Source organism: Lygodium microphyllum, chromosome 27, assembly GCF_053477565.2.
Source record: "Lygodium microphyllum isolate KBCC chromosome 27, Lygodium_microphyllum_v1.1.10, whole genome shotgun sequence".
NCBI classification, from domain to species: Eukaryota; Viridiplantae; Streptophyta; class Polypodiopsida; order Schizaeales; family Lygodiaceae; genus Lygodium; species Lygodium microphyllum.
Window position 1 is genome coordinate 15,314,624 of NC_141161.1, and position 27,156 is coordinate 15,341,779.

The 27,156-nt window shown below is 42.9% G+C and overlaps 1 protein-coding gene across 1 annotated transcript; it reads left to right on the forward strand.

Moving 5' to 3' along the window:
* On the forward strand, positions 1-27,156 carry LOC148012088 (uncharacterized). Its single transcript, XM_087669568.1, has 3 exons — positions 1-154; positions 26,487-26,575; positions 26,709-27,156. The coding sequence occupies exons 1-3, from the start codon at positions 113-115 to the stop codon at positions 26,854-26,856; spliced, it is 279 nt and encodes a 92-aa protein (XP_087525694.1). The 5' UTR covers positions 1-112; the 3' UTR covers positions 26,857-27,156.

Genomic DNA, 27,156 nt, shown 5'->3' on the forward strand with positions numbered 1-27,156 from the left:
AAGAACCAAAATAAACAAACGCAAAAGGAAGAAGCGCTCGTCTGTTCGTTCGTCCGTTCGATCTATCGATTGAAAGACTCTCTCCCTTTCCCTTTCGACTGCGGCAGCAGACATGTCGCCCGCTCACGGCACCAGTCGATGGATCAGACCCGAGGTGAGTCCATTCGCTCGTGTTTCTTTGTTTCTTTTGCTTCTTCTGTGTCGTTCCCTCGACATGGTTTTTAAAGGTCTTTTGGCCGGACGTCTTCCTGCTTCTCCCTTTCATCTCGCCTCTCTTGTCTTATGTTTGCTCGTGGTAGGATGATTCCCCCCTTGCACCTGCTCTTTTTGAGGATTTCTTGCAGAAGATTTCGCTTGTTGTGCAGGCTGCCTGAGGGTGTTTTCAAACCTAGGGTCTCATCAGCAGAAATCTACCGCTTTAGCAACCTAGATCAGGACCTTCGTTTTGTCCAGCTATATCAACTGTTTGTTGGATTTTTTAAACAGAAAATTTCACGAGGATTGACAAAGTGTCTTTTAACCAAGCTTTGCTTGATTGTGTCTTGAGCTGCACCAACAACAACAGTTTTACCACAACCTAGGTCAATTTATTCAACAAGTCTGGCGTATCTCATTTTCTATCTCTACAGTTGCCCCCTTATACTCTTTGCCATGAGAAAGTTTATTGTTGAATGCTGCAAGTTTTTTACTTTTTTGATATGATCATGTTTATCCCTTTGGCTGTTGATATTTTATAAATCACCCAGTTGTTGATGATGGTTTTCTTTTTTGATACGAGTCCGTTTGTTCCTTTGGCTGTTGATATTTTGTGTATAAATCTCTCGGTTGTTGATGACTTTATTGTAAACCTTTGACAATATGGCGGCTGTAGTCTTTACTCAATCATTTTCTCTATGTTTTTTACACACAATTGAGTAATCAATTTTTTGAATAGCTCAGTCACACATTGATCTTCAATGATGCCTCCAAAAAAGAAAAAAGAAGCCCCACTTGGTACTGAGGTTGCATGAAGTGCTTAAGCAGTACCTTCGGTTGATGAAAAATGATGTTTTCTTGTTATAATGTGGAGCATCTTGCATGCTAGGAAGTACATGCTGACTGTCGCCTCTCTAGCCAGAGTGGTGTGTGCATGGCATATCCTTCTGCTGAACTTGTTACTGGAATTGGATGTCTTTTCTTATTTTGGTGATGCTGCATTTCATAAAGATCGTAGTGGTGTCACACCATGGATAAACTTTAGAAAGGACCTCCATAGTCACTAGCACAATGTCCAGGATTGTGTTACTTGGCTTCCTTGTACTTGGAGAACCTCCTCCTGCTAATGATCAGGCTAAAGAAGTCACTGGATGAGTTTCTTTACATTCCTATCAACCTGTCAAAGAGCTAGGAGCTCTCTTATGAGCTTGTAGCCTTGTACGAACTTTTATGTCAGTGAAGTGCTTGACATTGGAGTATTACCAGAACTATTATGATGGCTTTATATGCAAACAGAAAGCATGCTGCTCTATGCACTATCTTTGTGCTGGAATGTAATATTTGCCTGAGTATTGCCCTCCTTCCCTTGCACTGTCATGTCTTACTGGGTGCTATTGTGGACTTCCATATTCTTGCATTTTTGTAGATCTCCCACTAAAAACTAGGCTTATGCTGCTCCTTGCAGCCTGAGAACATTGCTGCTACTTCAGTGGCCCTTCTTTTGCACTGTCATGCGTAGTTGCACTGTTATGAGCTCTCTCGTGCTTTCACTTTTGCAGATCTCCCACTATAACTCTAGGTTATACTGTTTCTTGCAGCTTAGAATGCTGCTACTATGTTGCTTTTGGGATTGTATAGGGACCCTTTCGTTGGTATTTTGGCGGGACAAACGGTTTTTTTGCTGTGTTTGATCATAATTGGGGTCCGTGTGGAGTACAGCAAAGTGTTTGACATTTGACTATTACCCAAACTGTTATGACAGCTGTACAATACAAACAGAAAGCATGCTCCTCTTTGGACTACCTTCAGGGTGGAATATAACATCTGCTGTAATGCTGCCCTTCTCTTGCATTGCTGCACCTTATTGGGCCCTCTTCTGAGCTTTCTTGTTCTTGCACTTTGCAGATCTCTCACTAGAATCAGGCCTATGCTGTTCCTTGCAGCTTGAGAATACCGCTGCTACTTCAGCAATGATGCTCTTCCACTTTTGTGCCTTTTTGGCCCCCTATTTTGAGCTCCCTTGTGGCCGTGCTTTCGTAGGTCTCCCAGTAAAGTAGGTTTATGGTGCTCCTTGCAGCCTGAGATTACTTCCTCTATGCCGCTTTTGTGTGTGAATGCTGAACTCATTGATGCTATGGTGGTAGAAACAGCTTTTTTACTGTGTTCGACCGTGAATGGAGTCCAGATGAAGTCTTGCCTACAACCCCTTGCTGGTGTTCTCTATGGTGAAGAAGCCTGCAAATTGGAGTTCTCATTCATGGTGTGGGCTATTGATTTGCTTCTTGCAGCCCATGTGATTGTTTGTTGTGAAGCTTTCTAGTTATCTTAATGATCTTCTCTTATTGGCCATCTAGGGTTTAGTTTAAGGTTAGAGAGCCTGGAGTATATAAAGGCCAGTTTTGTTTTTGCAAAACATGATTCATTCAGCCTTGCATGTGTGATACTGAGAATGAGAGTGACTGCTGGCATATCTGTTTACATATGACAGTTTACATGTCAATCCTTGTGCATGATTAAACTTTAATCCTCGTGCATGCTGTTGTTTTGTCTGTTTTTGCTGAATATGCTCTGATACAGTGTAAAATAAGTGATAGTGCAAAGAGATGCTCTGATACCATGTCAAAAATAACAAGAATGCTTTGATACCATGTCAAAGTAACAAGTATGCTCTGATACAGTGTAAAATAAGTGATAGTGCAAAGAGATAGTAGGGTTTGTGGGGAGTAACAAAATGTGTGTACGGCAAACATTGAGGGAGAAGAGAAACTCAGAAACACAAGAACATGGTGATGATGTATTGAATCATGCTATGAGAAAAAAAGCTAATATAGCATAGTCGAAGTTCAGAAGATAATTGTCCTATCTGAATCAAGTGGTAGCACCTGTGGAAAATCTGCACAGTGAAGGGAGCGAAACACAGTCCTCGGGGCAATGGGCTATCAAAGTAATCTTTGGAAGGTGAAATACAATTGTTGAAGGAGTGAACGACAGTTCTTTGATGCTGTCGAAGATGTGGAAGATGATCACTAGCTATTGAGGGAGCGAACCATAGTCCTCTGAAATCGGGTAGTGACCTAGGCTGCAAAATGCAAATCTTAGAGTGGTAGCCATCATATGTTGGTAGAGCAGCCGAGATGCTGATGGAGGATGATATGGGCTGCAAAAACACAAGTCCCAGCAGCCTTTGTGATAGACAAGTGACGCCAAGTGATGGAGGAGGATGCAGGTTGTAAAAATGCGGGTCCCAATAGCCCTTGTGATAGACGAGTGATGAAATCATTGAAGCTTGGTGATGTCCTCTAGAGGCTAGGATGCTGATGCCAAGCTGGAGATGATGACGCTAGGTAAGGAGAAGATGTCACAAGACTGTGACAACTATTGCCTTTTTGCTGATTTCTTTATTACTACTTTATTTGGTTTTTTCTCTTTTTGGAAGGATCCCTCTTGAAATCTAAACGCCTGAGTTGCATGGCCAGTATGTGAAACGGGCAGGAATGTCCAGTGAGTCAAGACTAGACAGTTAAGGTCCAGTACAAGTTTGGAAGAGACTGATAGCATTGTAGATTGACAAGCCTGGAAGAGACTTGTGAAAGTGTATATGAACAAGTGTGTTGAAGAACTAGCCTGGAAGAGACTAGTTCAAAGTGAAGATGGACGGACAAATCTCCAAGAGATTAGTCCATGTGGGGTCATCAGTGGAAATTCACTTTCAGTTGAGTTACATTGCAAATTTGGATGTAGCCATAGTCTGCAAAGATGGTCAGAAGACTAGTGGGGATGCAATGGAAGCAGCTCCTAAAATTTAGAAAGTTACTATTTTTGGACCCCAGAATCTGTTCGCATCATTATCTTCGTTTTTGCACGAGAATTAATTCTCTGGTCTGTGCCGAGGTCAAATTTTGCACCGATCATAGAGAATTTTAGACCGAAAGGTTTAAACAGGAAAATTGTTACATGTATGCCATGTGTCACAATTTGGGCATAAATTCCCAAAAGAGAGAGAGAGCAGCACAAAAACGAGTTTCAATGCATAAGGGGCAGATTGGGGCATGGAACTCATGGAGCTGAGGGCAGATTGCTGCAAATACATCAGCTATGGAGGGTACTTCTTGATCTCTGACTCATGTACAGAGGTTGAGCTTGCTCCTCCTAGGTCACTCTCTCCTTATATGAGCAGATGGATTATGTACAATGTTGTGGGCTGATCAGATGGATCATGTACAGTGTTGTGGGTTTATGCATAATTGCCGAGGCAAGAGCCTCTTGAACAGGTACAGGGTTTGCTAATTGCATTTCCAAGCAGATACTTGTGTGGAAAACGTTGTTTTTCTAAGATTTCTCGCGTGAAATCTCACAGGATTCAAAGGGCAAGTGGCCCATAAGGTGCGGGAGCCCGTGGCTACGCACACAAGTGATTGGCAGGTAAAACAGGGCCCAAAACAGGAAATTACAGCCTGCTGTATATTTTTGCAGGTTTAGGTTTTTGGACATTTCTAGTGTCTATTTGCTCCAGAAGCTTCAAGGAAGCTCTAGGGACACTGTACATGTATTTTGGATCAGTTTAAAGACAAAAAAAACCAGAAAATGCAGCGTGCTGAATTTCTTACCAGGCACTTCATTGAGTGTGTTTAGGTGTATGGAGGCACCAATTGAGTAGGGATAATGACCATGTCAAGTTGTACTGCCGTTATGGTGTCGAAATCGGGTTGGAACTCTGTTTCCTTCTCCACTTTGTAGAGGGACAGCTTGTAGGCAGGTTATTGTGGGAATATCCCTTTGTTATTGAATAAAGAAATACCGCAAGGGGCGCCTGACTTAGGGGCCAACAGGGTGTCTGTGTCGCAATAGAAGCATTCTAGCTTCCTGTATATCTTCTTGATTCTGTGTCTTTAAGTTCAGGTAAAGTGGGCGACTATGAATTGGGTGAAAGCATTTATATATTTTGGTTGTACACTACCGCCTTTTACAGTGAACAGGCCGGTTACATGGTTCCGTTGCCGGGACTTGAATCACTTTTTCCCTAAAGAGTGAGCCAGGGTCTGTTTGGGTGTAGACACAGAATTGTGCATTATGGCTGATAGAAAGGAAGACACCAGAGAGGAAGCGACTTCATCACAGATCCCTGTTGTTCATGAGGTAGGAGAGTCTTCTATATCTCCACAGTTTGTTACTCCTCCTGTTATGGTTGAGCCACAAGTTCTTACGGCTTCTTCTATGGATGAAGATATTTTCAAGACTCAGTTAGTTGCTGCTGTGAGTATGTTTACTCAAGTGATGCAGAATCCAAGGTTTTTGGCATTTTTGCAACCCTCCCTTCCTTTACAACAAGTTGGGCAATTTGCAAAGATTTCGAATCCAGTAGAGGTCCAGGATAAGGGTAAGCATGCTATAGATTCAGTGGAAACACCAAGGTAGCTTGCGGAGTCAATGGAGACTCCAAGATTGGTTCCGACTGTCCAGGAATAGGTGGCGGAAATGCTAGTTATACAGGCATTGCCAGTTCAGCTCGCCACTTTACATCAGGCAAATGTTGGCTTAAATGGACAGGGAAGCAGTTTTCAGGCTTTACCACAGGTTTTCCCACCGACCTCTGTACATCCTGGGTACTTTGGAGGTGGATCTGTATTTTAGAGTATGGCTGGTTATGCGCTTGGAAACCAGATTTATGTTCAGGAATAGTGTTTGGGGGTACACAGGGTTTTATGCCAACCCCCCATGTATGGCAATATAGGCATGCAGCCTGGATTTCAGGGAGTTCAGGGCAGTTTTGGCAAGCCACAGGGCACTTTTGGTATGGCTGGTTATCAAAATCAGCAAGCAAGTATTATGTCTACAAGCCTTGTAGTCAGTGGTCCGGCAACTTCCATGCCACCTGTTAGTGTTCCTATGTTACAGGCATATCCTACGGACCTTTTGATGGCTCATGAGAAGCCAAAGCCATACAAGGAAGGTGGTGCAGCCGTACAGTTTGACATCTTCGGAGGATTTGAAGATAGGACTAAGGCTCTCTCTTTCTTACAGCTGTTTGATGCCGCATTTGTAGGAGGGAACTTTACAGAGCCTTCTAAGGTCCGGAAAGCTGCGACCTTTCTTAAGGACAATGCTAGTCAGTGGTGGAGTACACTATTGATGCAAGGACAGGCTCCTGCCACTTGGACTTACTTTAAGCAAGTATTTGCCTCTGCTTGGTTGACCAATGAATTTGAGATCGATGTTATGTCGGCTTGGCACAATTTGGATGCATCTAAATGCAAGGATCTGGAAGATTATAACAAGAAGTTTTGGGGGCTTTGCTTCCAGTCACTTCTTACAGGGTTGTGCCATTGACTTAGCGGATAGAGAAATACTGTTGCGGACTGCCCAAGGAACTCCGAAATTATTGTACAAAGACAAAGGTCACCACTTTGACTCAGTTAATTGAGAATGCCAGCACAGGAAATGCATTATTGCTGGGACAGTCAAGTGATTTTGGGGGCAGCATTAAACAGAACAAATCTGAGAAATTTTCAGCAAAGAAGCCATTTGGTAAACGGGTTTCTCAGATTTCTCAAAGCACAGGTAAACCTTGGCAGTTCAAGAAGAAGCCAGCCAAGTTCTTTGGACAGCAGTCAAAGGACCAGAAGAAGCCTTTTGTGCGCAAGTCTCTTGACGAGAAAAATGCTTTAATGGCTGAGAGGAAGTGCTTTATCTGTGAGTAGACTGGTCATATTGCGTCTAATTGTCCGGACAAGAATAAGAGACCAGTTGATGATGATAAAGAGGACAGGAAAGGAAAGAAGCCCAAACCTTCAGCAGGTTTAGTGCCAGATATGCTGGGAGACAAGCCACACTCGGATGCTAATGAGCTTTGTAGAGCTTGGGGTAAAGTTAGGGATCAACATGTACTCATTTTCTTTGATCCTGGAGCTAAGGCAAACTTTATCTCACCAGAGTTGGCTTCTACTTTGGGCATCAGAGCAGATGAGATGGGCTACACAGCAGAGGTAGGGTTGGCATGTCGTGGCCACTCAGAGTCTGTGACACCCATTCTTGGAAAGCTGCGTCTTTATATACAGTCTTATGTTGATGCAGAAGAATTTTATATCATTCCACTTGAAGGTTGTGATGTCTTGTTGGGAATGCCATGGATGTTCAGAAAGCATGGTGTGCTGGATGCCTTTAACAAGACACAGACTTTGGAACATAGGGGAAAGACTCATGTGCTTGATGTGAAGCTTATGCCTTTAACAAGACACTGACTTTGGAACATAGGGGAAAGTCTCATGTGCTTGATGTGAAGCTTAAAGGAGAGTCTGTACGTGTTGTATCGGCTTCTGCCATTACATCTGTAATAAAGAATCATCTTTCTGTATACTTGATTTTTGCACGTGATGTCAAGGATAATGATGAGTCAAATTTCTCTATGTTAGATAGAGACATGTCTGGTTTCTTGTCTCAGTTCAGTGATTGTTTTTCTGACTCATTACCATCACAGTTGCCACCAGAGAGTTTTGAGGATCATGCGATAGATTTGGTGCTAGGCAGTAGCCCACCAGATAGACCTCTGTATAGAGTTAGTGCAGCCCAACAGAAAGAGATATTGAGCCAGGTGAATGAGCTGTTAGAAAAAGGGTTGATTCAGCTAAGTTTATCTCCCTTTTGCTCACCAGTGCTCTTAGTGCAGAAGAAGGATGGCTCTTGGCGCATGTGCATAGATTATCGTGCGTTGAACAAGAGTATCATCAAGAACAGGTTCCCCATTCCAAGAATTGACGACATCCTTGACCGTTTGGAAGGAGCGTCATATCAGCAGGATAGATTTAAAGAGTGGATACCATCAGATCAGGATTAAGCGAGAGGTGTGCACAAGACTGCATTTAGGACCACGTTTGGTCTCTATGCATTCTTGGTAATGCCATTTGGACTTACTAATGCTCCTGCTACGTTTAATCGAATGATGGACAGGATTTTTTGTCCAAACAAGCAGTTTGTTGGTACATTCTTTAATGACATGATTGTCTTTTCAAAGAATGAACAGGAGCATAGAGAACTCTTGAAAGCAATCTTTGATGAGCTTCACAGTAATAGGTTGCTTATCAATGGCAAGAAGAGTGAGTTCTTCTTGGAAGAAATCCAGTTCCTGGGGCACATAGTGTCAAAGGATGGTGTCCGAATGGATCCTGCTAAGGTTGAAGCAATTAGAACATGGCCAGATTTGAAGACTGTCCATGATGTTAGAAGCTTCTTGGGTTTGTGTTCTTACTACAAGAGGTTCATTCGCAATTTTGTAGAGATTGCTTCACCTTCGACATGCTTTACAGAAGAAAGGAGTCTCTTTCCAGTGGACACAGAAAGAGATTTCAGCTTTTAATCTTCTTAAAGAAAAGATGACTTCTAGTCCAGTGATCATTCTACCAGATCTTAGGAAGTCATTTGTTGTCCAGTGTGATGCTTGTGGCAATAGCATTGGTGCACTGCTAATGCAAGATGGCCGGGTAGTGGCTTATGAAAGCAGAATCTTGCGAGGGCCAGAGAAGACTATGCAGGTCTATGAGAAAGAATTGCTGGCTGTGATCCATGCGCTTTCTTGTTGGAAACACTACCTACTTGGGGCAAATTTTGTTGTCCAGACAGATCATCAGACATTGCGTTATTTCTTAACTTAGACTAAGCTGTCAAAAAAACATATGCGTTGGGCAAACTTTTTGTCAATGTTTCATTTTCAGATTGTGCATGTGGAAGGCAAAAAGAATGTTGTGGCTGATGCTTTGTCAAGGAAGCCACAAATTTCAGCTGTGTCAATTCCTTATCATCATGAGCTTGATGATATGAAGGAACAGTATGCTGATGATGAAGATTTTGCAAGGATCTTTGATCAGCTTGTCAATGGACAACATCATGAGCATTATCTTCTCAAGGACGGTTTCATGTTGATGCATGGTAGACTATGTGTGACTATGCCATTGAGATGGAAAGTTATGATAGAGAGTCATTCCCCGCCGTATGCAGGGCATCGTGGTATCGATGCAATAATCAAAGGAGTAGAGACATTCTTTTATTGGCCTACTTTGAGAAGAGACGTGGATGCTTTTGTGCGGCAGTGTTTGATTTGCCAGAAGGTCAAGTTTGATAGGCAAAAAGCACCAGGGCTTTTACAGCCATTGCCTTTTCCAGATAAACCATGGGAAAGCATAGCTATGGATTTTATCTTTGATCTTCCAAGGACGCAGACATGAAATGATGGGATATGGACTATTATTTGCAGGTTTAGTAAATAGGCTCATTTCATTCCTGTCAGGAAGAAGATAAAACCAGATCAGATGGCACGTTTGTTTATGTGCAAGGTCTTCAAGTATCATGGTATGCCATAGTCTATTGTCAGTGACCGTGATCCACGGATGACAAGTCTATTCTGGAGAGGCATATTTGAGAACATGGGCACAACGCTTAAGTTCTCATCGTCATTTCATCCACAGACTGATGGATAGTCGGAAGAGGCAAATTCTACTGTCTTGGATTTGCTTAAGTGCTATGTGTTAGAGCACAGTCAAAGTGGGAGCAGTATTTGCCTTTGGTTGAGTATGCATACAATAATACTGTGCATTCGTCAACAGGCAAAGCCCCTTTTGAAATTGTTGAAGGTGGTAAAAAGGTTCCTCCCATTTTGCATACAAAGGATAAGATCTTTCAGGCAGATCAGTATGTGCAGAGTATAGATGAAATGTATCAGAAAGTTAAGCATGCCCTCGAAAGGACTCAGACAAAGCAAAATAAAGCTGTTGATCATCACCGTCGTGAATTGTTATTTTCACTTGGTGATTGGGTACTGTTGCGGTTTGAAAAGGCACGCTTAAAGAAGCGGAAAGGCAAGGAAAGTCTTTTCACTAAGCTTAGTATGCGATACTATGGGCCTTTTCAAGTAACAAAGAAGATTAGTGATGTCAGCTATAGGCTGAAATTGCTTGACAATTGGAAGATTCATAATGCTTTCCATATAAGTCTTCTTAGACCCTATGTGGGTGATGTGCCAGAAGATATGCCAGTTGAGGAACAGCCCGAAGTTGAGGAATTTGATGAAATTCTTGTTCCAGAACAGGTACTGGCACACAAGGAAAGGAAAGTGAAAGGCAAGGTTGCTAGAAGGTATTTGGTTAAGTTTAAGAACTATCCAGCTATAGATGCTAAGTGGATGGACGAAGGTGAACTTGCAGAGTCACCTAATGTGTTGGAACTTTACCTGAAGCATTTCGCTTGCAACCTACCTTGACCCCTTGTATCTCTAAGCTGAAATAGATTGTCAAAGTGACAATTGCTCAAGAAAGAAATTATGTATAGAAAGAGATTTTGTACAGGTTAACACTTATTGTGTCCATATGGTTTTCTTAGTGCTAAAGAAGTAAGTATTGCTTGCAAGAATACAGTTTTTACTTCTATTGAATTGAATATATGTTGTAACAATGGTTACTCGATCGGGCATGTATTTTGTGAATTGACTCAGTGGGGATATCATTTTGATGTACCGGCCACTAGATCTCTAGTCAGGGTGATGTGGAGTCATCAAATGAGGATCTGCCACTATGGGGATATCATTGTGGTTACCGGCCACTATATCTGGAAACAGTGATGTGGAGTCACATGATGATAGTCTGCCATGTTTCACAGTTAGAACATACATGTGTTAACAGTGTGTTCAGTACACAATGTTGACTGATAGCATGTATGTGTTGTACATGTGCTGCCAAGTGTAAGTTCACTGGGTTAGTTGGAAGCATGTATGACATTCATGCAAACGAGGACGTTTGCGATTTCAAGGTGGAGGTATGTCACAAGACTGTGACAACTATCACCTTTTTGCTGATTTCTTTATTACTACTTTATTTGGTTTTTTTTCTTTTTGGAAGGATCCCTCTTGAAATCTAAACACCTGAGTTGCATGGCCAGTATGTGAAACGGGCAGGAATGTCCAGTGAGTCAAGACTAGACAGTTAAGGTCCAGTACAAGTTTGGAAGAGACTGATAGCATTGTAGATTGACAAGCCTGGAAGAGACTTGTGAAAGTGTATATGAACAAGTGTGTTGAAGAACTAGCCTGGAAGAGACTAGTTCAAAGTGAAGATGGACGGACAAATTTCCAAGAGATTAGTCCATGTGGGGTCATCAGTGGAAATTCACTTTCAGTTGAGTTACATTGCAAATTTGGATGTAGCCATAGTCTGCAAAGATGGTCAGAAGACTAGTGGGGATGCAATGGAAGCAGCTCCTAAAATTTAGAAAGTTACTATTTTTGGACCCCAGAATCTGTTCGCATCATTATCTTCGTTTTTGCACGAGAATTAATTCTCTGGTCTGTGCCGAGGTCAAATTTTGCACCGATCATAGAGAATTTTAGACCGAAAGGTTTAAACAGGAAAATTGTTACATGTATGCCATGTGTCACAATTTGGGCATAAATTCCCAAAAGAGAGAGAGAGCAGCACAAAAACGAGTTTCAATGCATAAGGGGCAGATTGGGGCATGGAACTCATGGAGCTGAGGGCAGATTGCTGCAAATACATCAGCTATGGAGGGTACTTCTTGATCTCTGACTCATGTACAGAGGTTGAGCTTGCTCCTCCTAGGTCACTCTCTCCTTATATGAGCAGATGGATTATGTACAATGTTGTGGGCTGATCAGATGGATCATGTACAGTGTTGTGGGTTTATGCATAATTGCCGAGGCAAGAGCCTCTTGAACAGGTACAGGGTTTGCTAATTGCATTTCCAAGCAGATACTTGTGTGGAAAACGTTGTTTTTCTAAGATTTCTCGCGTGAAATCTCACAGGATTCAAAGGGCAAGTGGCCCATAAGGTGCGGGAGCCCGTGGCTACGCACACAAGTGATTGGCAGGTAAAACAGGGCCCAAAACAGGAAATTACAGCCTGCTGTATATTTTTGCAGGTTTAGGTTTTTGGACATTTCTAGTGTCTATTTGCTCCAGAAGCTTCAAGGAAGCTCTAGGGACACTGTACATGTATTTTGGATCAGTTTAAAGACAAAAAAAACCAGAAAATGCAGCGTGCTGAATTTCTTACCAGGCACTTCATTGAGTGTGTTTAGGTGTATGGAGGCACCAATTGAGTAGGGATAATGACCATGTCAAGTTGTACTGCCGTTATGGTGTCGAAATCGGGTTGGAACTCTGTTTCCTTCTCCACTTTGTAGAGGGACAGCTTGTAGGCAGGTTATTGTGGGAATATCCCTTTGTTATTGAATAAAGAAATACCGCAAGGGGCGCCTGACTTAGGGGCCAACAGGGTGTCTGTGTCGCAATAGAAGCATTCTAGCTTCCTGTATATCTTCTTGATTCTGTGTCTTTAAAGCCCCAACAGCCATTTGCCAGCCTCGCATAGGAGGGTTTGTTGCTTGGCAGTTTGTTTTGTGACTTGGTAGCCTTCTAATTGCATTTTTCAGCACTAACTAATTACTTTTTAGAATTAATTTTTGAAAATTAATTAATTATTCCTTTGTACTTGGCAAAAAACTAGCTCTAGTGCCTATTCCCTTGATGTCACCACTAGACATTTTAATGGTCCAATTAATGGCCTTGAGTCAAACTGACACCAGGCATCCACAAGTAACTTTGCAACATAACTTTGTACAGCTTTTGCCAATGTTACCTATTGCTCACTTGGGGTACTTAGACCATCATCATGACCAAATTGACTTGCATTTCATGTGCATCTCATATGTGCACAAGTTAGTAATGCCAAAGTTAAGCATTAAAAATACACACATCCTTGTGACATGACTCCATGTATATGCCTTAGTTGGTGCAAGTATATCTTTAGGGCTATTGCACACTTTAGTAGATAATTGTGTGGTGCATATCTCATCCACTTGCCATACATTTATTTTGTCCCATATCATGATGTGTAGATATTTTAACATTTGGCACATTTTTATGAGGGAATAGAGCACATTGATAATAGTTAGCACACTATTGGACATTCAAAATCTAGGTTTAGGATTTTGAGCTCACAGTTTGATACCATGGTTATATATTCGAATTTCTACTTCAACTCAGATTATGATGAGCATGCATTATTTTGCTGTAAATATAACTATATGGTATCTAATTGTCTAGTTGCACCACGTAGATCAGCTTTTAGGTCAACTTGAGCATCATCTGGACCTCTCAGAACACACCTTGTAATTCTTTAAATTTAGATTCTTTGCTTTAGTTTGTGAGCATGTTAGACATTCATTTGTTCCATGTCATCATATGTGGATATTTTAACATTTGGCACCTTATTATGAGGGGAGGGGAGTAACATTGAGAATAGCTAGCATACTACTAGATATTCAAGATCTAGGTTTTAGATTTTGAGCTGAAATGGATACAATGGCTGTAGATTTAAATTTCTACTCCAACTCACATTGTGATATGAGTGCATCGTCTTGCTCTAGATATCTCTATGGTATCTAGATGTCTAGTCGCACTAGAGGGCCTCTAGTATATAAAAGCCGATTTTGTATTAGATGGGAGCTTTTCTTAGGGTTCTAGTGATGTTTCTCTCTCCATGCTCGGGTGTAGGTCTCGTCATTGAGCTAGGGTACAGACATCATAGTGCCTCAGATTGTGAGTATATGCATCGGGGTATCATCTCCATCTCCATCTCCATCTCCATATCTATTATTTTTGTTCATGAATGTTTGATTTTCAGGGTTTCTTGCATGTGGAATTGCTTCATGAGATTGTTCTAGGCTTAATATCACATGCACATGGTTAAGTCTGTCAGGTGTGCTTTTATTGGTATTAGAGTAGCATTATAAGCTACTCAATTAGTAAGTTTCGATTTACTATACATCTTTGCATGTAGTTTTTAAGATTTGAAGTTAAAGCAAGCAATAGAAAAAATGAGTCATAAATTTGGGACTTTCGCCATGTGGTAGATTGATTTGGCATGACAAGTGGGTCCATAATACAATTGAGGATCTAGGAGATAATGTTGTCAATGTGTGACAAACAATAGGCTTTTGTCATGGCACACGTGTTAGGTAGCTTTCATGTGAGAGGTTGATACGTAGCATGACACAGGGTTGGTTCTTCATGCTAGGTTCTATAGTTAGACAGGATAGCTAGATGGATACAAGACATCTTACTCTCTTACTTACCGCTAGTTCCAAAGAGCTTTGTAATTGGTGATTTTGTGAGATACTTGAGCTTTACACTAAACTGGATGCTCGAATCACAATAGGTACATTGAAACACAAAATATCTTCATTGGTGATTGGATCTTTTGCTAAATCTAGAGCCATTGTGTAGTGTGTGCTTCAATTGAGAAGAACCTTATTTATCAAGGTAAGGACAACTTTTTGGCGAGAGATCACTATTTTCGTATGTGTCAACGACTTGGCACTTGCTAATATACCCTTGTCTTGAAAAGGCAATTCCTAGTTTATGCATATGCGCCCAACCCCACTCCTCATTTGTTTGGCAATAGTTGTGAAGGGTCAACACCCTAATATAGAATTGAGAAAATGGTATGAATGATGGAAATGTATATACTTTGTAGTAGTAAAAATGTTTGTACAATAGAGATACATTAGTGCAACTGTCTACCTTGATAATCCAAGTGCACCTCATACTTTCATGGTTGCAAACTTCTCATTTTGCAAACCCCTTGCCCATATCTTGATATAGTCTTTTTGCATGTTGATACCTTTGGAGGCCCATAGAATAGTAGATTACATTTTAGTAAATACTTAATTCAGTTTAACAATAAGTTTAGCAAGAAAAATTCACACACCACTAGAGTGAGAGTGCTCCTGTAGCACACATGACATCCATTGGCCACAAAGCTTAGTGCCCCTTTTGGTGTTTCTTTAGATTTGTGATGTATCCTCAAAATTAGTTACAAAATGGTCGTATTTCAGTGATTTTTCGTAGTGCAAGTGGTCCAAGGGTGCACAATGACCTTGTCATCTTTGATGTTGGCTGTCAATTTATTGAAGGGTAAATTCAAAAATGCAAATGAACACCTTAGCTTGCCAAACTAAAAAAATGATGACCAACATTGAATACAATTTTGTGGAGCATTCACCTAGACATCTTGCATAGTTTGCATGCAATTCCACACTGTTCCTCTCACAAATGGAGGGATTTTCTCGTGATGAAATTGTGAGGTCGCTCTCTTTGCAATAAAGTTGCCCATAAAGTGCACTAGGCTTGAGATCTTAGAGGAGAAGAGGGGATCTCAGCATGGTCACCTAGTTGACTCATGTTCAAAGGGACTACTCTTATTAGTGTGAGGAGACTTCAATTGTACATCACATCCAAATGTGATACACAAGGAAGCTAAATGGGCATGAATACCCAAAGCTATGACAAACGAAATGGTGAGCAAATGTACATCTTAAAACCTTTTATGTGGTAATTCTTGAGTATAATTGAATGTGACTTATGTCTCTTTAATGTCTAGTTCACTTTTAGAATTTGTACATTATGTTTACGGATACATCCTTGTAAGCTGTGGCAGCAAAACAACATTGTTGTGTTTGTATTCCTCACATAGAAGAGGGAAATGCCTTGAAATGTCCCTTTGCATGACTCAAAATGCCAAAATGCGTGAGGGATGACCCAAAATATGTGTCCTTGTCCAAAATGTTAATCCTTTGGGGAAACAATTGCCATGTGGTGTTTCCCCTTGGAGAAACATTTTGGTTCATCTCGTTTCCCAACAAGCATGAAACCCTCTTATTAAAATGTAGTATATTCTTTATGCTTTAAATGTAGAGTTATTAATCGTTATATTCTTTACGCTTTATACTTAGCATTATTAATCATCATGTTCTTTATGCTTTTTTGTTTAATGTTTTATTATTAAATGTCTAATGTACCAACAAACTAGAATGCAATACAAATGAAAGGATGTTGTTATACAAACGGATTGCCACTCAGCCACAAGATTGCGACCAATAGCTAGCTCTCTTACCAATAGACTTTAGTTATGGGCACAATAGACCTATGATTGCCACTAACAACTCTCTCTCTCTACTTACCAACAGACTTCAAAGTTCAGTTGTGAGCATAATAAACCTGTAATTGCTACTAAACCACTCCCCCCCGAACAAAAATCAAGTTGCAAACTTTAGGTATGACCACCATACAACATATTGAGAACTGCCACTAAGAGCCTACCACAATCCACTTGCCAACGAACATTAGTTATGAGCTTAGAACTATCTTAAGATTGGCACTAACAACTCTCTCTCTCACTCTCTCTCTCAGATTTTAGAATATGATAGATTAATTATTACACCACACTTGTGTAATAAAAAAAATCAAAGCTTGAGAAAATAATGCGGCAAGGGTATCAAGGATATAAATATGTGATTTGGGCTTTATCTAAAGCATCCTTCAAGTATCCAACAATCAATCACCGTTTATCTAAGCATCCTAGCCTTCAAGCAAACACCCCTCTCTCTCTCTCTCTCTCTCTCTCTCTCTCTCTCTCTCTCTCTCGGCCCAAAGCTCCCTCTTCCTCTCAAAATACGAATCTCGAAGTTGTCGAAACTTTTCTCAACGAGATTGGTGTAGAGGAGAGAACCCAAGCCAAATATTAGTGGGATCAAGTCAAGACCCTATGCAAATACAATAGTAAGAAAGGTGGTCCTAGGTGGTGGACGTGCCATTATTGTTGCATTGAAAAAGGTGGATCAGTAGAAAGGGTGAAAGCCCATCTACTTGGCCTTAGTGGAAGCGGGTTTAAGGTTTGCATCAAAATCCCTATGAAGGAGGGTGCTTGAATGGAGAGTGAGCATAGAATATTTTTAGAATCAAAAGTTCCTCGAAATTCCTTTGCTATTCTAGTGTTAAGGCAACCCATTAGTGCAACCTGGGGACCTCATGCACATGAAGATAGAGGGAGTTAATCCTCTTTCTAGGTTGGTAGTGTTCTTAATACCCATGGAGTTGCAACTTCTCAACCAACCTCTTGATGAGTAGTACTTTTAATACACATGGAGCTGCAACTTCCCAATCAGTCTCTCAAGGTAAATAGAACACTCTGTTAAATTCTTGGCATTTCCAAAATAAGGCACAAGTTGATGCAATGGTGGCTCGTTTCTTTTATTCTTGTGGAATTTCTTTCAATGTTGTGCAATCTCCTTTCTTTAAGGAGATGGTGATAGAGATTGCTCAATTTGGGCCCACCTATACACCAACCACATATGATGCCTTATGGCAAAAGTGCCTTGAGGATGAGGTCTCAAGCTTTACAGAGGCCATACAACCAATCTAGCAAAGGTGGAGGTCATATTGTGTATCACTACTAGGCGATGGATGAATAGATGTGAGTAGTCATTCTTTAGAAGGGTGATTGTAGCTTGTTGCAACAAAGCACTTTACATCAAGTCCAAAAAGTGTGGTCCACGATAGAGGACAATGTTAGAGAGATCACAGCCAGGCAGGTATCAGCCTGGTGCAGTCCAGTCGGACTGCTGCAGTCGGACCTGCAGCAGTCGGACTGCCACGTGGCAGTCCGACTGCCTGCAGCCATTTTATTCCAGGCTGCGCCCCATTTTTGAGCCCCGTTCTAGGTGATTTTTCGCCTATTTATTGCTGACGTTTTCAGCAGTCTGGCCACTATTCTCTGTCGCAGATTACAGACCGGTGCCGTGCAGATTTCTGTCTCTGTTCACAGATTTCAGACAGCAGACAGTGCAGACTGCAGCAGACTTCGAGGTGGACAGCAGGTCGCATCGTCGAGGTGGAGACACGCAGTCCAGCGCACTGCGCCCGTGTATATCTTTGTATTCAGCATTCTTTATACAGCAGATCTTCATTGTACACTGTCTCTTTCTCTCCCTTTTCTCTCTGCGTTCTCTCTCTCTCAGTCCTACGCTTCCGCACCGCTGCACTCTGACATGGTATCAGAGCAGTGTTTGAGGGCTGACTGAGCGCAGAATCAACCTGAAGAGGAGTTTCCATCGCGACACAAATTTGCGTTTTTTGCGTTTAAGGGCAGACAGGAGGGCTGCGCCTTGGAACAAGGCTGAAACGAGTGTGGGCGCACAGGAAAGGAGTACAGGTGGTGGATTTGCTGCTGTTTACTGCTGTTTGACGCGGAGGAAGTTTGAGTTTTCAACCTAAAAGTGCAGGTTTTGCTTTTTCATCGCCTCCGGCGGGTGAAGAAGCTTCGGGACGCGGAAGAGCCTTAGCAGGCTGAGTTTACTCAGTCAGAGGGGGCTGCTTTTGCGTTTGAGAAGGCATTGCAGGTGAAGATGTCTACAGAGATGGACTTGGAGTTCCAGGCGATTATGGACTGGAAGGTGCCTGTCCTACCGGCTCTTCCTACAGATCAGAAGCTTGACGGCGACAACTACCGCATTTGGCGCGTTATGATGTTGGCCATCCTTGAGTCCTATGATTTGGCGGAGTTGGTCCAGGAAGATATTGACCGGCCTTCGGTAAGAGATGAGTCCAAACTCTCTTCCGATGCTCGTGCGGAGTTGGCCAGGGCCCAGTCTCATTGGGACAAACTGAATGCCAGGATTCGATCCTTTCTCTTTCTATCATGCACTACAGCCGTGATCGCTCACATCGAGCACTTGACGGTGGCTCGTGAGATATGGCTGGAGCTTGATCAAATGTACAATCGGATGACCCTGATGAAGAGGGTTTCTTTGGAGGTACAGATGCGGACCTTGTCCGTCAATAAGTCTTCTTCGCTAAGGGAACACATTAACAAGCTAAGGCAGCTACAGATGCAGGTTCAGAATGCGGGGAAGCCAATTTCCTCCGAAGACATGGCGATTACACTCTTGTCCCAGTTGCCGCCACGATTCGGTACATTTTACTCTGCCCTTATTGCTTCGGGGCGAGAGTCTACTCTTCGGTGGGAAGAGTTGGTTCCTATGGTCTTGGACCAAGAGGAACAGTTAAAGAGACAGAATGCTTCCAAGACGGAGGCGTTGACAGGTCAAGCCTCTCAGAAGAAGGGGAAGGACCAAAAGAAGAAGAAGGGGGATAACAAGTCCAAGAAGGACAAGGAGAAGGACAAGGACAAAGACTCCACATGCCATATTTATGGAAAGACTGGCCATTGGAAGAAGGATTGCCCTGACAAAGACTCGAAGGACACCAAGAAGAAGGAAACCAAGGATTCTGGAGCGGTGGCTGCACCCTCATCAGCTGCATTTCTACATTTAGTTGTCATTGAGGACGCTTCACCGAATGCTTCTGATGCTGCGATGGCGGCTTTCCAATCTCGAGAGTGGATTATTGATAGTGGTGCCTCACGGCACATGACTCCTTCATCAGATGGTGTTGCCCAGCTGCGACCTTCGCGTGGGCAAGTTCTCATTGGAGACAGCTCTTCAGTTTCTATTGCAGGTCGGGGTAAGATGCAGCTTATTCCGGATGGACGAGGTGGCACCCCTATCTCAGAGGTTTTGCATGTACCAGGATTGGGGTACCATCTCCTTTCAGTCCATAAGATTTGCTCCCTTGGTCTTCTGGTGGAATTTGACAGTTCTACTGTGCGAGTCCTTGATCGTGAATCGAGGAAGGTTCTATCATCTGGATATGAGGAGAACGGCATTTACAAACTGAAGTCTTCCACTGCCCTCTCTACTCTTCTTATTACCTTACAGTCACAGTCTGAATTATGGCATGCTAGGTTTGGTCACCTGAACTATGACTATCTTCGGAAGGCGTCACGGGGACAGCTTGTTCGAGGATTGCCGGATATTGTGGTGAGCCAGCAGCCATGTGTCTCCTGCATACGGGGGAAGCAGCATCGGGATGCCATTCCCCACACAGCTTCGCGGCGGTCTACTTCACCGATGGAGCTAGTATCTACGGATCTATGTGGCCCTATGAGGAATGAGTCCCTGCGTGGGAGCTCGTACTTCATGCTGATCGTGGATGACTACAGCAGGATGACATGGGCCTATTTTTTGGCACTAAAGTCAGAAGCTTTCTCGCACTTCAAGGATTGGCTTCTCTTTGAGGAGAACCGATCAGGCCGGAAGTTGAAGACCTTGCGATCCGACAAGGGAGGTGAATTTGTGTCTAATGAATTTGCTCGGTTTTGTGCAGATAGAGGAATTCACCAGGAGTTTGCCAATACCAATACTCCTCAAGAAAATGGTATTCTAGAACGGAAGAACCGTAGTGTGATCGAGATGGCACGCACCATGATGGAGCACCGACAGACCCCTCAGGTTCTGTGGGCCGAGGCTGTGGCTACTGCAGTCCACATCCTTAATCGATCCCCTACTTCGGCCGTGGAAGGGATGACTCCATTTGAGGCTTATTTTGGGACGAAGCCAGATGTTTCTTACTTTCGGGTCTTTGGGTGTGATGCCTATGTTCACATTCCCAAGGCTCACTGTGACAAATTTGAAGCGGCTTTCCGAAAACAGGTATTTGTTGGCTACAGCTCCCAGTCCCAAGGCTACCGACTGTATGATCCCGTCAAGCGGGATGTATATACTAGCCGTGATGTGCGGTTTGTGGAGGTTCCGGCTGCTTCAACGGGTGAGGAGCATCCCGTTCTTGGAGATCCAGGGGAGAGTTTGGCTCCTTCTACAGTTCCACTGGAGCCTGTGCCGTTTGATTATGATTCTGTTTCTGACACAGAGTCTACTGTTCCACCGGATCCTTCTGAGGAGTTACCACCGGTGGACATTCCAGAGTCTTCTACTGATGGAGAACGACGAGGGGAGGTTCGGCCTCCTCCTCGCTGGGCCCGTGACACACTCCGTGATTCAGGGATCGAGGGGGTTCCTGAGGAGTGGGGACCGCAGGATGGTCCGCGGCGGTCACGGAGGCACCAGGCGCATTCTTTGGAGCTTGTTTGCTCCAATTATTGTTTGATGTCCCGAGTTATGCAGGATCGAGAGCCCACCTCCGTGAAGGAGGCTTTACAGTCCGCCCCATGGAAGAAAGCTATGGAAGTTGAGTTGGAGGCTATTGAGAGGAATGGCACTTGGTCACTTGTGCCACGCCCCCTGAAGAAGAAGGTGATTGGAGTCAAGTGGGTCTTCAAGACCAAATATCTCAGTGATGGTACTTTGGATAAGCACAAGGCTCGCCTTGTTGCTAAGGGTTTTGCCCAGCGCCCAGGGATTGACTGTCATGACACCTTTGCCCCTACAACTCGTATGGCAACCATTAGAGCTGTTCTTGCTTTGGTTGGCCATAGGAGATGGCCTGTTTATCAGCTGGATGTGAAGTCGGCCTTCCTGAATGGTGATTTGAAGGAGGAGATCTACGTTGAGCAGCCTCCTGGCTTTGGTTCTTCAGATGGGAAAGTCTACAGGTTGAAGAAGGCCCTGTATAGTCTCAAGCAGGCCCTGCGAGCTTGGAACGAGAAGATTGATTCGTTCCTCCAGACTCAGTTGGGATATCGGCGGTCCAAGGCCGATCTACAGCTGTATGTTCACACTTCCGAGGATGGTTGTGTGCTGTTTGTATTATATGTTGATGATTTGATTGTCACAGGTGATGATGCACAGCAGGTCCAGGAGACAAAGTCAGCTTTACATCGGACGTTCGAGATGACGGATTTGGGGCTACTCCATTTCTTTTTAGGCCATGAGATTTATCAGTCTCAGAGGGGGATCTTTCTCTCCCAACAGAGATATGTACAGGAGCTCTTGGTGACTTTTGAGATGGAAGATTGTCGGGCCCTCTCTACTCCTATGGATCCGAACTGGAAGGCCACTTCCCACTCAGCTTCTCCTTTGGCGGATGCTTCCCGCTATCGACAGTTGATAGGGTCCTTGATTTGGCTTCTCAACACGAGGGTTGATCTATGTTTTGCTGTTGGGCTCTTGGCAGGGTTCATGAGTGAACCTAAGACGGTGCATTGGCAGGCTGCTCAGAGGATACTTCGATATCTGAGGGGGACGTCTGATTTGGGAATTCATTACCCCGCAGGGACAGATGGGTCAGATCTTGTACTTGCAGGTTGGAGCGACTCGGATTGGGCCGGTGACGCGGACCACAGGCGGTCTACAACAGGTTACTGCTTTACTTTGGGTGCAGGTGTTATTTCATGGAGTAGCAAGAAGCAGCCCACGGTAGCCCTTTCGTCTACTGAGGCGGAGTATCGGGCCGCATCTTCCACCACATGCGAGGTTGTGTGGCTTCGGAGATTGTTGGAGGAGCTTGGGTGCCCCCAGACTCGTCCTACATTGCTGCGATGTGACAATGAAAGTTGCATTGCCTTGGCGAGGAACCCTGTTTTTCATGCCCGGACGAAGCACATTGAGATCCAGTACCACTTCATCCGAGAAAAGCTTCTGGATGAGACCATCACTGTGGAGTATTGCAAGACGGAGGATAATCTTGCGGATTTGTTTACGAAGGCGCTTCCTCAGGCTCTACTTCGGCAACATTCCAGATCCCTCAGGCTTCTGCCCTGTCCAGGCTCTGAGAGGGGGTGTTAGAGAGATCACAGCCAGGCAGGTATCAGCCTGGTGCAGTCCAGTCGGACTGCTGCAGTCGGACCTGCAGCAGTCGGACTGCCACGTGGCAGTCCGACTGCCTGCAGCCATTTTATTCCAGGCTGCGCCCCATTTTTGAGCCCCGTTCTAGGTGATTTTTCGCCTATTTATTGCTGACGTTTTCAGCAGTCTGGCCACTATTCTCTGTCGCAGATTACAGACCGGTGCCGTGCAGATTTCTGTCTCTGTTCACAGATTTCAGACAGCAGACAGTGCAGACTGCAGCAGACTTCGAGGTGGACAGCAGGTCGCATCGTCGAGGTGGAGACACGCAGTCCAGCGCACTGCGCCCGTGTATATCTTTGTATTCAGCATTCTTTATACAGCAGATCTTCATTGTACACTGTCTCTTTCTCTCCCTTTTCTCTCTGCGTTCTCTCTCTCTCAGTCCTACGCTTCCGCACCGCTGCACTCTGACAGACAACTCTTGTCTTATGTGAGCTTTGGCGTGAGGCTTTGGAGTATGTGGGCCTACAAAATGTTGTGCAATTTGCATATGATGGAGAGGTCACTAACAGTGCAATAGGTGGCATGTTGGAGAGTAAGTACCCTAGCATCACATGGAGTCCATGCATGGCACATTACCTCAACAATTTGTTGAAGGAGATTGGTGCTTTGCCATGGGTAAAAGGCATTATCACTACAAGTAACAAAATAGTGACATAAGTACCCTAACATGGAGTCCATGCATGGCACATTGCCTCAACAATTTGTTGAAGGAGATTGGTGCTTTGCCATGGGTAAAAGGCATTATCACTACAAGTAACAAAATAGTGACATTCATCACTCATCACCATTTCTCATTGGCATTGTACAAGAAGTTTGCAAAGGATATGTAGAGAGGCTTTGAACCACCTTTAGTTACATTCATACAAAGAAAAGGAGTTGCTTGGGGCTACAAAGAGTAGATGATCTCGTTTTTGTCAATGCAAACCTATGTTTGTTGACAAAAATGAAGTTAGAGTATTCTCGAGATGTATACATAGGCTTCCGTAAGAAAGAGGAGGATTTTGGGTCTATGCAAGATGCAAATGATGAGGAGGATGATAATGAAGATGAATTGCCTACATCAATTGAAGACTATGACATTGATGAGGAAGAGAGAGATGGAGAGGAAGAGGAACTAAGAGATGATAATTAGTTATCACTCACTCTCTTGTATGGTTTTGCACTTATTTACAATTGTTCTTTCTTTGCAATCATCATCATGTTAATTATGTACCAAAATCCTTGTATATTAGAAAGCTCCTTTGAGCTTACGCCTTTTGCAGAACTCTTTTAAAACTTGGAAATTAGAAAGCTTTGACTTTGAGTATGAACCGTGTGTTCTAAGTTTTACCTTCAAAGCACCCAAATATGTTCCTTTGTGCCACAAAACACATTTCAATTGTGCCATAGGTGGTATTCTGCATCTAAAAGTTGTTAACTGATATGTTAGTTCATGGTTGAAGTATGCATGTTAGTGTGCTAGGGCACCAAGATATTATCTTGATTATTTAGGCATTTTTCCTAGCATTTTATGATGGGCATTTTAGCATTCATTGTTGGCCGACCTGACATGATTTATGGCATTATTTTTGCCTATTATTCAAGCTTCTCCTCCACATTCATCATTGTGCTATAGGCTGCAACTGATTTACAGCCTAAGTAACCATCTTCTAATCATTTTCAGTCTGTTTCCTTAGTGTTTTGTAGCATAGTTGGATTTAGATGCGTATGACAAGCATGCTAGATGTCTATAAATGTCTGGTATGTAGACATATGAAAAGCCATAAAAAATGGCTCCCAACTTGTCAAAACTGTTGCTTTTTCTTGGTGGCATTTTTTGCTGCAGCCTTAATATTTTCCTTGTAGATTACCTGCATGTGCAGCCTACGTGCCCCAGCTTGTTGATGTGCAATCAGCAAGATCAATCATCAGCCTGTGCATTGTGCAAAACCAGGACAGCATTTGCAGAAATTCAGATTTAGGGCAGTGTGCTCAGTATGTGCAAAAATAGGGTAGTGTGTGCTCAACCCATGCATATTGCAGTGTGCACATTGTTGAGTGCTCAGCCTCATTCTCTCTCTCTCTCTCTCTCTCTCTCTCCCGTGCTGTAGTTTCGAGTGCTGTATAGCCTACACTCTCTCAAAATTCATATAGTTCCCTTGTCAAATTTTATTGTCTTTTATGCTTGTTTTTTAGAGTGTAAGCTTTGTTGAAATGTTTACAATTCCTTCCAAGGTTCAACTTATCATTCTCACATATTTTTAGTTTTTAAAGCAAAAAATTAGGGCAACGTATGATTCAGCCCAGGGGTCTGAATCATACTTTAATCATATCCGTACATGTATGGAAGTATGAAACGTATGTTATCAACTATGTTTTGTAGGCTGCCATTTTCGTTTTCAGCTTTTTGGGCTTGTTTTAGGATTGGGGACTTGTTATTGACCCTTCCAAATCTGCGTTTTGGTGTCTGTTGCTTGCGTGTTACTAATTGGCACCTGCGTTTTGGTTGTTTGCTCTTGTGCAAGGCTGGGTGATTGTATTTTCAGGCTGATTTTTGGTTATTTTTGGTTCGTCTTCTCATTTTGAGATACACTGCTCAGCTTTAGAGAGGGTTCATGTGCATCCGGTTGTCGTGTTCTCATCACTACACACTGGTTACTGTTGATCTTTTCTCTATGTGCTTTCTTTCTTACTTGGAACTAGTGCAATGCTTGTGAGTTTGTAAATTTGGCATACTTTTCTCTTTGAAGATCCCTTCCCTTTCTTCATCTTCTCTATATCTTCCTCATGATGGCTCCTCCAGCATCTCCTCTTGATGGTCAGGATGCAAATATTCTTTACTCATCTCCAAGTGTTATGTTGGAGACTTGTGTTCAGCTTCAAGTTTCTGTGAGGATGCCATCTCTTGGTGCTTCAGATGTTCCTGTTTCAGGGAGGGGTGTTACACGGCAGAAGAAGTCTTGGTGCTATTATTGTGGCAAGAAGGGACATCTCCAGAAGGACTATAGGAGATTAGCATCTTTCCAACAAGAGCAGGCGTGGACGGTGCCGATGAGTGATGACTCTCTTGGCGAGTCTTTCTCTTCTCCAGGTCCTGATTTAGGCTCCATCTATGTGGCCTTGGCTATGGTTGCAAGGGCCTCTCTCCAGGTTGCTAGTACAGGTGATGGGGTCATCCCTCACAACTCTCTAGTGATATAACACAAGGCCTTGAACCAATAATGTTTGGCTCCTATAATTCTTAAAGTTGAACTTCATGATTGGGGCCTGCGAGCAAGATAAATGAAAAGTGCCAACAGATGTTCTTTTGATTCCAGTCTTTATATTCTGATAACTTGTGATCAATCAGAAAGCTTGTGAGCAAGATAAATGGAAAGTGCCAACAGGTGTTCTTTTGACTGGGGACAAAGGGTTGCTTCCAGTCCTTGCATTCTGATAACCATGATTAATCAGAAAGCACAGAATTTGTTTAAGGAACTCGCTAAAGGCCTATACATATTTTATGTGCTTGTTGAACGTTTCTTGCCAGCTGACTTGCTCTCAAGGGGAGCAGCAGCTGATGCAACCATATGTCTGATGTTGCTATTAGCTCATGTGGGCAGTGGCCACTTACTTACTCATTTGCTTCTCTTGTCTATATGCTTTTGTTATGGATTTTCTGATTTTGAATCATACCAGTCATTGTAGTGTAGGCTGTGGCACACATTTTCATGACTCTATAAAGGCTTTTAGTGTTGAATCATACATCTCAAAAATTTTGGAACTCATATATATGGTTCTGTTATTCTAATATTAAGTTTATATTGGTTGTGTATGATTCATGCAGGTATTTCCACTCTTTGCTGCGATAGGAGCAGCTCTTGGTTTGTGTGGGTTTGCGATGGCTCGGACTATTACAGCAAATCCTGATGTCAGGTCTGCTTTCTCAGAAGATAATTCTTGGAGTTCTCATTTGAAATTCCTTAAAATAAACTAGGGAGACTTGGAGCACCTATATTGCTTTAATTGGTAGTAACTTTGGTTATTTCCCTTTGTCATGATGGTCAAGGATCAATAAGGCTGATCGAGCAGCTGGATATTTGGAAAACTACAAAGAAGGTGAGAATTATCATAATCATGGTTTGAGGAAGTACGTAGAGCAACGACCACCTCACATATTTGCGAGTCTCAATAAGGAGTTCACTACACCCAAATAAAAGATATGAAGCATCAGTGTAAGAGTGAACACTGAACTCAAATTGGATCTTCATTTGGATGTTGACAGTTTGGTGTAGTGTTGGCAGTACGACTGTTGTAGTAGCTTGCTGGCTCATAGATATGCAAATAAAATTTTGTGGACTACAGTCGCCCTAGCTGATCCTGCTATCCTTATTGTGGCTTCCAGCTATATTTGTTATCAGCTAAAAGATACATACAAGAATCGTAATTTGCTAGCCTGATTGATTTTGTTCGGTTGAGTTTTTTGTTGGTTAATACAGGACTCTGGTCAGAGCTTA